At 41.9% G+C, this 15092-nt stretch overlaps 1 protein-coding gene across 1 annotated transcript in view; it reads right to left on the bottom strand.

Annotated features, from left to right (window-relative positions):
• Positions 1-495: 495 nt before the first annotated feature.
• LOC124775621 (chymotrypsin-like) overlaps positions 496-15092 on the bottom strand; it is a 32160-nt gene continuing 17563 nt past the window's right edge. The window contains exons 4-8 of the mRNA XM_047250450.1: positions 13322-13503; positions 10696-10788; positions 3678-3790; positions 1339-1488; positions 496-636 (exon numbers count right to left, since the gene is read on the bottom strand). Coding sequence (XP_047106406.1) covers positions 496-636; positions 1339-1488; positions 3678-3790; positions 10696-10788; positions 13322-13503 — 679 coding nt within the window. The remainder of the gene's footprint in view (positions 637-1338; positions 1489-3677; positions 3791-10695; positions 10789-13321; positions 13504-15092) is intronic.

Here is a 15092-nt window from a genome sequence, read left to right as displayed (position 1 = left end):
ACTTAGTAATACCCCGGATACATTCCTGAAAATTGATGGAATATTCGATACGCCGGGAAACTTCAAGAAACACAGGACAATACATGGTTTTTAATGCGAACTACAATACTTACAGCAATATAACGCCACTTATGTGATTGAATTTTGACGGTTTCCTTTTTTGTCGTTAATACACTAATGATTAATGCTCGATTATTGAGATTTTATGGAAATACTGAAGATGAACGATGAATAAAAACGATGTTTAACCTATTGCTGTGCAAAACTGACTCGCCTCATCCAAAACTGAATACAACAATTCTGATACAGCTTACTAGATATAGTGCTAGTTTGATGTAACTATTGACATGATTTGTTAACGGTGATACGACTACAACTTTTTTACGCTGCCTGTTCTTCTTTGCGGCTTCCTCCAGCAAGGTGTTGTTTCCTCCTTTTGACAGTAGTTTCGCCGGTAAGGAAACACCAAATCCATGACGAACGCCGGTGACATAGTTATGCAGCTAACAGTCGCGTCTTATCATCTACAACACCTTCATATTTGCAAGCGATGAGTTTCGTAAAACCACTCAGCCACTGTTTTTGTAGAGTCTCTTCGGCGGGAAAATGGAAATCTTCAGGATTATTATTAAATTTCTGCAAATTAACAAACAACATATTTATATTATTTATTTGTTTGTATATAAACTTATGAAATTACACACGAAAACACTGGAAGCGATGTTGCAGAGGTGCACTAAGTTGTGGACAAGAAGTGATTCGTTACATGAAGTTGATGCGGAATTCTTCAGGAATAACCACTTCCTTCAACTATGATAGCGGCGGTCTTCTCTTGGAATATGCTCATTGTATTAGAGAGCAGATGATTGACTGGCAGGGCTCTGGAAGCTTGTAATCCAGAGGATAAATTACGTACAGTACAACACTTCATATTCAACAGAATGTCCCCTCAGCAAATTCTTCCAGATGTCACTATCAGCACAATCTCTGAAGTTAGGTCAACCGAAATGTCCCTGCAAGAAGGCTTAAAAAGCTAAATGATACATAAAGAAGGGACATTGCTATAAACGCTTTTTCTTTGTCTTTCTTTCAGTTTTCCACATCACCAATTAACAAATGGACTAAATCGAAATTGAGATGCTCCGCGCGAATGTCCTGATCGCTGCATGAAACGGCTGACTGTCTCTCACAACGAATATCATTGCACGAACATGTACACACGCGTATATGTCTGTGCGGATACAAGCTGGGCAGACACTCTTCTCCGTTTTCGCTGCCACACTGTCTGTCGTCCAACGTCTCGGAGGCATTCAGGCAGCCAGCAGTCGTTCAGGATACCATGATGGAAGTAACCACCTCTATCCATGTGAGGTAGGGCGAGACCAGCGTGAAGACGGTCCACGAGCTGGTGGGCACCGAGAAGCCGGCGATGCCGATGAGCGTGTATCCACTGTCACTCTGCTGCACCAGCGGGCCTCCGTAATCGCCCTAGAAAAAAGCAGGAGAGGATTCCATCCTTAACACATAAAAATAATCAAATGATTTCTTATGGGAGAACCACGGGAACAAACAAAAATGTAGCAATGCGAACGTAGTTTCCTGATTTCATTAACAAGCAACATTTACAGAAAGAACAACATCCATAATACGTCACGGTGCACTAGCGTCACCATGAAAAACTGAAATATAGAGACCTACTTAGCAACAGCAGTAACGAAAACCAAGGAGAAATATGGAAAGAATATTACAGTTAACAGAGAAGAAAAATATTTGACGTTTGCTGATGATATTGCAGCCTAACTCCGTCACACAAGGCAAAGGACTTGAAAGACAAACGGATTCGGTTGTCTTCAAAAGATGTTATAAGATGACAGTATCATCAAAAGTAAAACAAAAAAATGGAATGGATATTGAGGGTAACAGGATACGAAATGAGCTACTAAAACTGGTAGATTGGTTTTGCTATTTGGGCTACCAAATAACTGAAGACGACCGAAGTAATGATGATATAAAGTGCAGAGTCGTAATAGCAAGAAGAAGAGGAATCTTTTATCATCAAATAAAAATTGAAGTCATCTTTGGAGGTATATCTCTAGTTCGTAGTATTTACAGCTGCTACAGGAAGACGCTGATACATTCTAATAAAGAGATATTGAATTGTGTAGAAAGGAAATTACCACACAAACAGACTAAAGAAGGGATTGCTTGATGATTATAAAATAATTATTTTTTACATTCATGCTATGAATCTACATACATACATTTTTACCATTGCCACAGAAATAAGTGAACAGTTTACCTATTATATCGTTTCGGAAATACATTTCGTTGATGCATCATCATCAGATTAGTGTTCAGAAATCATTAGTAGGCTTCGCAGTATGGTTGGCTGATTAGCTGTGACAGCCATGAGTTTGGCTGGTCCCTAGTTTGAAACTTCCTGTCAGATTAAAACTGTTTGCCGGACCGAGACTCTAACTTGGGACCTTTTCCTTTCGCCGGCAAGTGCTCTACCAACTGAGCTACCCAAGCACGACTCACGCCCTATCCTCACAGCTTTACTTCCGCCAGTATCTCGTCTCCTACCTTCCAAACTTCACAGAAGCTCTCCTGCGAACCTTTTATAACTAGCACTTCTGGAATAAAGGATATTGCGAAGACATGGCTTAGCCACAGCCTGGGGGATGTTTCCAGAATGAGATTTTCACTCTGCAGCGGAGTGTGTGCTGATATGAAACTTCCTGGAAGATTAAAACTGTGTGCCGGACCGAGCCTCGAACTCGGGACCTTTGCCTTTCGCGGGCAAGTGCTCTACCAACTGAGCTACCCAAGCACGACTCACGCCCCGTCCTCGCAACTTTACTTATGCCAGTATCTCGCCGTGAAAGGCAAAGGTCCCGAGTTCGAGTCTCAGTCCAGCACACAGTTTTAATCTGCCAGGAAGTTTCGTATCAGCGCACACTCCGCTGCAGAGTGAAAATCTCATTCTGGTCCTAGTTTATTTGCCTGGTGTGTTGTTACTCTATAGCATGTATTTTCCCGTTGACGTACCACCGTAGTCGGCGTTGGTCTCGGCCATCAACGGAACGTGGAACTTTGCAGTTATTCCCCGAGGTGCCTTCGTCAGTTCACGAAACACTTTCAACTAAAAATCATACGAGAAATCTAAACACTTCGTCATTTCAGGAATACTGCCTCCTGGATACAAAAACTGATGATAATTTCTTTTTGACTTAAGTTACTCACTCTTCCTCCCGACCCATGGACTTGTGTTCTCAAATACTCTATCTGAATTTCATCGAACATCCTTGAAATGAACTGCAGAGTAGCTCAATTTCCTCGAGACACGTAGGCTATTTCTGAAAATGTGCTGTTTTGTTGGAAGACTGGAAGATTTAACACTGAATTTATAGCAGAAGGTGCTCGTATGTACATTAGTCTTTGGAGCATACAGCAGTCGGTGTCCCAGTTGTTTCAACAACATGTTGTATCTCTTTATCGTTTCTTCAAGGTACGTATCAGAGATCTAAAGATTCCATGGTAAAAAAAAAGGATGACTGTCAACGCTCATGCTCTAATTCGTCACTTTCCATCAAGAAAGTTCACTTGTGCGCTCTGTAAGTACTTACTTCATATTTCTGAGGCATATCAGACAGGAACAGAGTTCTGATACTCACGTTCCCGATCACCTCTCCAGTTGCGGTTGTCCCGCATATGAAGAAGCTAATAGCTCCACAATTTCCAATGCTTGTCATCTCCGAGTACAGCAACTGTCGAGAAAATCCCCCTCCTGCGAACAAAAAGATATTCCACGATGAACTAAGAGTTTTAAATCATTCTCACCAATCACGATGCAGCAAAAATTTTCAACTGGTGTGTAATCAGAATTACAGTACACTCTGGAATTATTTTATAAAGCATAACTGACAGTGTCATGTTGCGAATAACAACCATATTAAATACTAACAGATCTTTATAAAATACGCTTAGTAAAACTTTAACATTGTACTTAGACACGTTCGTGAGATGGTTTATAAAAGCTGTCGGTCCCCTTCTTTATAAAATTTTGTCTAACGATCCCTACCAGCGTAACGCAAGCCCAAGGCTCAGAGAACAATTTCTTGCGAAAGAACGGTCGCAGAATTTGTACTGCTGACACGCTCCCAGTATTAGATTAGATTTACTTTCATTCCAATTGACCCGTAGTGAGGAGGTCCTCCAGGATGTAGAACATGTCAAGAAACAACAATACATTACTGTTTCTAAAATTTTTGAGAATGCTGGCAAAAGTGAAATCGGACAGAAATTTGATGCTATTTCTTTATCTCCCTTCTTAAACAATGGCTTAACTTCAGCATATTTCAACCATCCAGGAAATATTCCACTGATAGATGACTGGTTACACAGATAGCTTAATATGTTACTTAACTCAGAATCACATTCTTTAATTAACTTTGTTGATATTTCATCACACTCACTAGACGTTTTTGAATTTATGATTTTATGATGGATATTATTTCTGCTGGGGTAGTGAGGGTCAAATTCATATTATGAAAGTTACTTGAAATGTCTGGTCTGAGGTATTCCAAAGCAGCATCTACAGAACCTGACAACCCCATCTTGTCAGTAACAGTTATAAAATGTTTGTTAAAAAGTTCTGCGACACTATACACGTCTGTCACCAGTGTATCATTTACTCTTAATGTTATTTGTCCCTCTTCATGTCTGGTTCTACCGGTCTCCTCCTTGACTATATCCCATATAGTCTTCATTTTGTTATCTGATATGACTATCTTTTCCTTCTAATATATTTGCTTTGATGTCCATATTACAGTCTTTAATATTTTGCAGTATTTCTTGTAATGTGCTATAGCAACAACATCAGAACTGTTTCGGATTGACAGATACAGTTTTCTTTTTGTTTTACAAGATACCCCTATTCCTTGAGTTATCCATGGCTTCTTTGTAGACTTTGCTCTAACCCTGGTAAGTTATGGGGGAAAATAGTGTTCGAATAAGGCAAGCAATTTATTAGCAAAAGTGTTATATTTTTCATTCATGCCATGAGCACTGTAAACATCAGTCCAGTGAATGTCTCTGAGGAGTGTCCTAAAATAACCAATTTTTGCTTATTGATTACCCTCTTTAGCTCAGATTTAACAGATTTTATATCCTGTTCAGTATTAACATTTAACAGAAGGAACTGCATGTCATGGTCTGAGAGGCCATTGACTATTGGTTTTGTAATATAATTCTGTTCATTGGACTTTTAGATAAAGATATTATCAATGGCTGTTTGTGAGCAATTGGCTACCCTAGTGGGGAACTTTACAGTGGGAAATAAGATGAATGATAGTGTTCCTAACTCAAATAAGTTCTTATTGGGAGTGTCTTTAAGGATATCTACGTTGAAATCACCAGCAACCACTATTTCTTTGTTTTTAGTTGTTAAATGGGCCAGTACAGCTTCAAGGTGGTTTACGAACAGATTAAAGTTACCTGCAGGTGCTCGATATACACTTAACATTATGAAGGATTTTTTGTGAAATTCTACTTCTGTTGCAGATGCTTCCATATGTTGTTCTAGGCAAAATTTATGAATGTCTATGTTCTTAAATTTATGACAGTTCCTGATGAATGTGGCAACTCTTCCTTTCTCCATTTCTGATCTACAAAAGTGAGATGCTAACCTAAACCCTGTAACACTTAAAAGTTCTATACCAGTGGTCACATTATGTTCAGATGTATGAAATACCAGGAAGGACGTGTTGTTTTGTGATAAGAAATACGGAAAACACCCAGAATAACGATCAAAATATCCACGGGTGTACTGCCAGTCTGCAGTGTCCAACGGGCACAATATTTCGGCGATCATACATGTCGCCATCATCAGGTGAACTGACGGACTGAGATCCTGTGAACGTGCCAGTACGGAGATCCGTACGCTATGGCTGCTCAGGGGGAACTGGGTTCAGTCGCGGCGGCGGCCGATTTAAATACCCTCCGCACGCGGCGCACTCCCTCCGCCGTCCGCGCCCCGCGCCACGGTCGCGCGGTGGAACAGATTGCGACGGTGTCTGAGATGACGTCGGTGTGATGTCTCTGTCCGCCGTGGTCGTCACAACTATACGTTTGCTCGATTTACTCTTGATTAACCCAATCGCTGGTTCCGAAGCCTTGCTAAGATTAGAGCCACAGTCACGGTTTATGAGGTCGTCATTGGTGCGAATTTCGATGGCCTCTCTAACAACGCTGTCCCAGTAACTCGACGTCTGTACCAGAATCCTCGTGCGTTCGTACTCCATAGCGTGATTTTCCGACAAACAACGTTCAGCGACCGCCGACTTGCTCCGATACATCAGTCGAGTGTGCCTCTGGTGTTCACGGCATCGATCCTCGACGATATGCATCGTCTGACCAATATACGACTTGCCACACTGCCACGGAATCAGGTACACGCCGGCCTTCCTCAAGCCGAGGTCATCTTTGGCGCTTCCCACCAGTGCAAAAAGAGAAAAGTTTCAACTTGTGCCAGTGCTTCTTCTTTTAGAAAATTGATCGTATAAAGAATCAGGCATCAGGCTGGACCGAGTGGTATAAATTCAGAGAGAGCTTAAAATCGCGAGATGAATAAGCACTGTAAACCATCCATAGTTTGTTTTTTGCTGATGGGTATATTTCACTATCCAGCAACGAAGTAAAAATCCTTCAACATAGGGAAAAAAGTTTACAGACCATAATTCTGTGTTATCCCATTTACTAGACATGTACAATACAATATTTACAATACTTCGAAAGTTCTGTTGACCCTTTTTGTTTTAATGTGGTTTTCCTATTGTCCTTCTAAGTTAGCTGTTGTTTCCTCTGACTGTATGAAGACTGACGGTGATGACTGAAATCGTGCAATAAACATTTTTAAAAACAATCAATTTTTTATGTCCCAATGAACAGTTCAGAGGTCATCGTAGTACTAAACATTCCGAACTGAAATCTATCACGGATGAAAGCAGACTGGCAATGACAAACCGATGTTGTCGATAATATGCATCCACGGCTTGGCACATCTTTAGTTCCAAAGTTTGCAATAAGGTGTACAGTGGGCGTTACTATGTAAAATAAACATCACAAGGGTAAATTGTTAGAAACGAGTGAAAAGTATGTCATAATTATTAACACTAAAACAAAAATGCTAGACAAAAGGCAATTAATTCGTAAGTCTGTTTGATCACCACAGTGTGTCACTAGGCGTAAGGTGCAGGAAATGAAATGAACTCATGTGCCTGTAATCACTCAGCTACAAGCGTCTCGTTATGGGTACATCTATAGCTTAACGTAGAACGCGAATCACAGAGGAGTTTAGACGTTTTTACGTACACAGTGTTTTTCAGAACTGAAAATCATGTCGGATATCGAGATGGATTAGAATTTTCTGCACATTGCCGCCACTGATTAAAGACCTTTGGATTCGAATAAATGGCACGGATAGTGAGAATAACAGGAAAGCTATTTTTAGTTTGATCACATCCTCCAGGCATCAATACCAGTAGATCTGTCCATACCAATGCGTGTCGAAGCCTTGATGAATTCGTACTGTATGCGGTAGATGATCTCTTGCCGAATAATGACATCAAGAAATTGTTGCTGTTTGGATCAGACTAATGCTATGCATAAATCCAAAAAATTGGTAGCTGCGAACCATAAGCGTATGTCTGAAGGTATTGTGGATATCGACATGTCGATAAACATGTTTGGAATCCAACGAGCACCGTTGTCATGATGAACAACCAAACCTTCTTCATAGTTAATATTAAGACATGTATACCACATAGTAAGTTGGATCCATTCCAGCAGCTTCTTTCAGAAAACAGTGCTATTGAATTTTGGGTTCCTAGCAAAGCCCACGATTACAAGATGTAAAAATAAAAATTGTAAGTAGGCTGTTTAGGTTTTTATGTTGGTAACGCCACGTAGCGCTCTGTATGAAAATCACTGACTGTGCTGTGTGCAGTCTGTGGCTGTTTGGCATTGTTGGAATATTCGTTATTGTAGTGTTGGGCAGTTGAATGTGAACAGCGCGTAGCGTTGCGCAGTTGGAGGTGAGCCGCCAGCAGTGGCGGATGTGGGGAGAGAGATGGCGGAGTTTTGAGAGCGGATGATCTGGACGTGTGTCCAGCAGAAAGAGTAAATTTGAAAGACTGGATGTCATGAACTAATATATATATTATGACTTTTGAACACTATTAAGGTAAATACATTATTTGTTCTCCATCAAAATCTTTCATTTGCTAACTATGCCTATCAGTATTTAATGCCTTCAGTAGTTAGAACCCTTTATTTATCTGGCAGTATTGGCGCTCGCTGTATTGCAGTAGTTCGAGTAACGAAGATTTTTGTGAGGTAAGTGATTCATGAAAGGTATAGGTTACTGTTAGTCACGGCCATTCTTTTGTAGGGATTATTGAAAGTCAGATTGCCTTGCGCTAAAAATATTGTGTGTCAGTTTAGTGATGATCATAATAAGTAAAGAGAGAAATGTCTGAGTACGTTCAGTTTTGCTCAGCTGTTTGAAAATCAAATAACGTAAAGGGTTTACCAGCACAGTAATTCATTAATTTTTCTAAGGGGATGTTTTAAAATTGAAGGGGACACAAAAACAAGACCATAGAAATATTTAGGAAGTAAGATAACTGAAGACGAAGGAAGCAAAGACTTAGAGCAGCAAACACACAGTCCATGAATTTTTTTAAAAAATGGCTTTGTTCAAACGACAGAAATACTGGAGGAATAAGGTGGTTGAAAGCTGCATTTAGAACGTAGCACTTTATGCTTGTTAAACATGGGCAATAAGCGAAACTGAAATAAAATCTCTTGAATCATTTAAGGTGCAGTGTTGGAGACGTCTGTTAAAAGATAAAATGGGCACTCAAAACCACCAGCCAGGAAGACGTGCAAAGAATCGACGAAGAAAAGTTGTATAGATGTCAACAGAACGAAGAAGACACCACTGGGTTGCGCGCGTAACACAACAAGCTCTTTCTAAACATCCTAGAGGAACATGTGGGAGGGAAGATAGCACGAGGATGAACGCGACTAACGTTCTGAAATCAGTCTGTATATGATGTGGAGATCTAATTACGCAGATATGAAGTTAGCTTTTAATAAATCACAAGATTTGGTACGTAGGACATCCGCGACTGAGAGGCATGATAATTAATTTACAGAGATTCCCTTCATTTGCGCTAATATTTATTCAGTTCACTACCGGTTTCGGAATTTTAAAATCCTACCTTCAGATATATGAAATTATTGTATTTGGTGACACATAACGCGCGGTCTGGTCAGTCAGTGCACGAGCTCAAATCACTGCACGTTGGTGGAAACTGCCCGCCGCAGGGCAGCAGCACGGCAGGAACGGCAACATCTGCTGTCTGGAAGCGAGGTGTCAGACCTCCGGCGTGGCCCTCCAATACTAGTGCAGCTGAAGCTGTCCTCTCTAAATTAGTTTTAATAAATGCAAAAGGAGAACCGTCAAGCAGTTGAAAGATGATAATGAAGACGAAGAAGGAGACGTTTACATCCTAAGTCTTGTTGATTTGATTCCACGGTTCCTCATGTTTTACTCGTAAAATATTATATTTTTATCAATTACCTTGTCTTAGCCCGCCTGGTTGGCCGTGCGGTCTAACGCACGGCTTTCCGCACGGGAAGGAGCGCCTGGTCCCCGGCACCAATGCGCCCGGCGGATTTGTGTCGAGGTCCGGTGACCCGGCCAGTCTGTGGATGGTTTTTAGGCGGTTTTCCATCTGCCTCGGCGAATGCGGGCTGGTTTCCCTTATTCCGCCTCAGTTACACTATGTCGGCGATTGCTGCGCAAACAAATTCTCCACGTACGCGTACACCACCATTACTCTACCACGCAAACATAGGGGTTACACTCGTCTGGTGTGAGACGTTCCCTGGGGGGTCCACCGAGGGCCGAACCGCACAATAACCCTGGGTTCGGTGTGGGGCGGCGGAGGGATGAAGTGGACTGCGGTAGTCGTCGTGGGGTTGTGGACCACTGCGGCTGCGGCGGGTACGGAGCCTCTCCGTCGTTTCTAGGTCCCCGGTTAACATACAATACAATACCTTGTCCTAACAAAAATACACGATGATGAGGGGTGAAATGAAAATTCATTTAACTAAGCATTCTCCAATGCTCTGCTCACTCTCGTGCTTCGGACGCTTTCTGTACGAAAAAATGTCTTAGGGGGTAGGTGCAATCCCTGATAAGATATGTGCAGGAAATTATTCAAAAGCATTCCCTGCTGGACTATAAGACATTGCTTTCACATCAATATCATCTCATGAGCCGGCCGGCGTGGCCGAGCGGTTCTAGGCGCTTCAGTACAAAACCACGCTGCTGCCATGGTCCCATATTCGAATGCTGCCTCTGGCATGGATGTGTGTGATGTCCTTAGGCTGGTTAGGTTTAAGTAGTTCTAAGTCTAGGGGATTGATGACCTCAGATGTTAAGTCCCATAGTGCTTAGAGCCATATCAACCTTTTGAACCATCATCTCATGGAAGAGCTCTGTACTAGACACTTCCAGTACATCGAGAAACGCAGTGATATACTGCTCTACAGCCTGCTCCAGTGCTGTTGGGAGTGTTAGTGATAACTATCGCGGTAATTGAGAGGATATATCACACTTACCGGCCGCCCCCCATCCGGTGAAATAGCCAACTTGATTGGCGTAGTAATTGCCAGCGTCTGCAAACGTTGGTAGTATGGCAGGTCTAATGTAATCTGGAACAGAAGAAAAATACTGTTATGTGAGAGCAAGAAATAGCTGTCTCATTATTGACTATTGACTCATAAACATTACCCTACGTCTCATTTAATGAGAATTATCAGTCATGTATTTCCTCGTTATTTTGTTGAACGCAGTAAGAAGAATGTAGAAATCAATTTTTTCATTAGGGTAGATGATCACCGAAAGGTTGAGTGCCGCCTATTAGGGTTGCGTGACACGGCAAGGTAAGTATATAAACTAAACTACGTCCGAACACGCCTTGTAGGCCCAACGGTACCGACCGACTGCCGTGTCATCCTCAGATCTTAGGCGTCACCAAAAGCAGATGTGGAGGGGAATGTGGTCAGCAAATCGCTCTCCCAGCCATTGTCAGTTTATGGGACGGAAGCCGCTACTCCTCAGTCAAGTAGCTCCTCAATTGGCCTCATAAGGGCTGAGTTCACCCCACTTGTCAGTAGCTTCGGTCAGACCCGGACGGTCACCCATTTCTGTGCTAGCCAAGCGATCTGACGGGAACCGGTGTTACCACTGTGACCGTTGGCAAGGAAAGTATTGCCGGAGCTGTCATTTGTACTCAGGTGATTAATGTGTAAGAGCTTACTGACAGGAATTAACAGACTTTTAACGCGGAATGTTAGTTGTAGCTAGGCGCATGGGACATTCTGTTTCAGAAATCGTTAGGGAATTCAGTATTCCGAAATGCCCAGTATGCCGAGAACACCAAATTTCAGGCATTACCTCTCACCACGGACAACGCAATGACTGACGGGCTTCACTTAACGACCGAGAGCAGCAACGTTTGTGTAGAGTTGTCACTGATAACAGACAAGCAACACTGCTTGAAATAACCGCAGAAATCAATGTGGGACGTGCGGCGAAACCTGGCGTTAATGGGCTATGGCAGCAGACGACCGACACCACTCCCTTTATTAACAGCACGGCAATACCTGCAGCGCCTCTCCTGGGCTCGTGACCATGTCGGTTGGACCCTAGACTACTGGAAAACAGTGGACTGTTCACATGAGTCCCGATTTCAGTTGGTAGTAGCTGGTGGTAGGGTACGAGTGTGGCACAGACCCAACGAAGCCTTAGACGCAAGTTGTCAACAAGGCACTTTGCAAGCTGGTGCTTGTCCCATAATGGTGTTGGCTGTGATTACGTGGAATGGCCACGGTCCTCTGGTCCAACTGAACTAATCATGGACTGGAAATGGTTATGTTCGGCTACTTGGAGACCATTGCAGCGATTCATGGACTTCATGTCCCCATGAAAATTCGCCACCTCACCAGACCACAATTGTTCACGATTGGTTTGAAGAATATTCGGAACCGTTCGAGCGAGTGGTTTGGCCACTCAGATTGCCCGACATGAATTCCACCGAACATTTGTGGGACATAATCGAGAGGTCAGTTGGTGCACAAAATACTGATCTGGCAACACTTTCGCGATTATTGACAGCTGTAGAGAGGACTTCTTGCAGGGGACTTACGACGACTTGCTGAAACCATGCCACGTCGAGATGCAGCAATACGCAGGAAAAAAGAATGCCCTCCGCCATATTGAGAGGTATTCCATGACTTTTGTCACTTCAGTGTACACCATACTGAAATCAGTGGCCATTCGTAACCATACATTCGCAATTTTCTAGCAAACGGGTCGTTTGCAGACCAATGCTTAGTGAACTTTTCTTTCTTCTATGTTATTATCATATTTTTTCGGATGTACCAGCTTCCGCTATTAATTTTGAAGCGCCTTGTATATGAGACGTTTGAAATTTCTGAAGAACAGCTAATGGTCGGATTATATACTGTGCACCATCCATAGTTTGTTTTATGCTGATGAGTATATTTCACTATCCATCAACGAAGATTTGGGTCATTCTTCATGGAGGCGACTGCCTCATGAGCTACTATCCAACTTTTGAAGCGTTAGACATATTATTTTATCTTCATAACATCGGCTACTCAAACAAACACACATAAAAAAATCCTTCTTCCTAGCATGCTCTACGTTTCGAAAATGGAGTGGAGATAGATACTGCGAAGGGATCAACTATTCGCCGGCTTTAACAAAGTCAAATTAACAACAAAAAGATCACTATGTCAACATGGTTAAAAGTAAAATTCAGTAAGTCCTCATTGCTCCCGCTATTAAGCTGTCATGCCGTAATTTTGATGGAATTTCTCGTCTGATCACGCGTTTAACACGGAGCCTTCTACTTTTTAAGGCAACATAACGGTTGCGACCACTTTATAGGAAGTAAACGGTCTACTGGAAAGCAATTATTCAACAACCTCTTGTGTATAATGTCTTGGTAAGTACGAAAGAACGTTATGTTAGTTGTCAGCTCTATACAGTATAAGGCAAACTGCTAGTGATGCAGAAGGCAGCAGTTACGCTGAAATGAGGACAGCTGCTAAACGAGATGACTGGAGAACTGCGCTACCAACCACAGGGTAACGAGAGTAGCTGAACATGTTAGACATGTGCATCAGGAATCATCGTCAAGTATGCTGTGGGACTTACTGGAGGCGCCTGTGACGTAGCAGTCGAGATCCACGATGGCCATGTTGTATTTTGGCCAGTTGTTGACGGTGCTGGCGTCGAAGCCTGGGTGGATGGTGCATATATTGCTAGTGATGGTGACCCGCTCGTCCTCCAGTGTGTCCATGTCTTGCACGCCGATCCACACATCCCAGTATGTGTACCTGCAACACGCATCCTCACCTAAAGATACGTAGAGATCCGTAGCAAAGATGCAGTTAGTATGTTGCACATTGTAGTCCCTTTACAACTGCAGTCGTGGAACCATAAACGCAGGTCATCTTATAACTGGGAAATTCGTTGGATGAGAGATGTATATTACTTTCCCGCTAACATGTGGTGCACTTGGAAGGTCCCCCTTGGTACTATGTGTCACAATATTTCCAATCCCTTGATTCTGACCAAAGTTTTCGGAAACCTCCTTTGTATATTAAGCAAATATCATAACTGGTAATACCTTCCAAAACATTCTCAGTTTGGATTCTCTTAGTTCCCTTCCCAGGTCACCGGGAAAAAAGAAAAACAAGACATCTCTAATGACCCACAATGCCTATTTGAAAAGGGGCACACGAATCTTCCGCAACAAAAAGCATTAGTATTCGAACAATCTATATTACTAAACGGTTAAAACGGTCGTCCAGTCCCAGCTGTGATGTTGCCTATCTAACAGCTTCCAGGGACAACAAAATTAGGTTTTCAGTACTTCATATAATTACTGACCAAATCTGAAATCTTCAAATGTTCTCGTAACCTGCTCATTGAAATGTGTAATCTTACGTAAAAGCCGGCCGTGGTGCCCGTGCGGTTCTAGGCGCTTCAGTGCGAAATCGCGTGACTGCTGCGGTCGCAGGTTCGAATCCTGCCTCGGTCATGGATGTGTGTGATGTGCTTAGGTTAGTTAGGTTTAAGTAGTTCTAAGTTCTAGGGGACTGATGACCTAAGATGTAAGTCCCATAGTGCTCAGAGCCATTTGAACCATTTTGAACCTTACGTAAAAAGTTTAACACACTAAGTCAAGCCTTAAAGTTAGTAACTTTGTATATGTCTTGAGACTCACAGCGCGTAGTTTACCCAGAATATAATCATTCAATATTTGTGATTTCCACAAAACTTAACGCATAATTTCAAACCAATTTGTAACATTTCTCGCTGACACCCCAAAAAATAATGATAGAAATAAATTATCGCTTATTACATTTTCGCTATTCATACAGTAAAATTTCAGCATCAGGCACGACGTTTTAGTTTATTACTTGTGTAATATTAATTCTATTCGCAACACATTTTGCAGATAGTATCCACATACAGCACTGAATGTAGCTCCAAAATTGTTCCATTGTACGATACACAATTCACGAATATGACTTCATAAACACTGATAAGTATGAAAAATTAGCTTTTGTTAAAACGGAACCCAAACTATCGAGACTACACTCATCCAGTAAATTATCTGAAACTAATAAAATTAAGATAATTAGGTTTTTCATCTTCAACCATTAAGGTTTAAAAAGCTTATTGTCAAATATTTCAGACATTAACTCATTTGTAAATCAAGCAGGCGTTTTACTTTTAAAGAATTTGGGGTGGGGTGGAAGTAGTATCTTAAGGGAAAAATATTATTCACTGTACTTCATCTGTAGGATGCTTGAAACAGCTTTAATATATCATATTTACTTATACTACAAGTATATATTTCTGGCAATACCGACCATAACCTTCATCTTCTGTGCGGATACACACATATTCCCCAAAC

This window comes from Schistocerca piceifrons, chromosome 2 (genome assembly GCF_021461385.2).
Source record: "Schistocerca piceifrons isolate TAMUIC-IGC-003096 chromosome 2, iqSchPice1.1, whole genome shotgun sequence".
NCBI classification, from domain to species: Eukaryota; Metazoa; Arthropoda; class Insecta; order Orthoptera; family Acrididae; genus Schistocerca; species Schistocerca piceifrons.
Note: the sequence above shows the minus strand (reverse complement) of the source record. Positions and strands in the feature narration are given on the sequence as shown.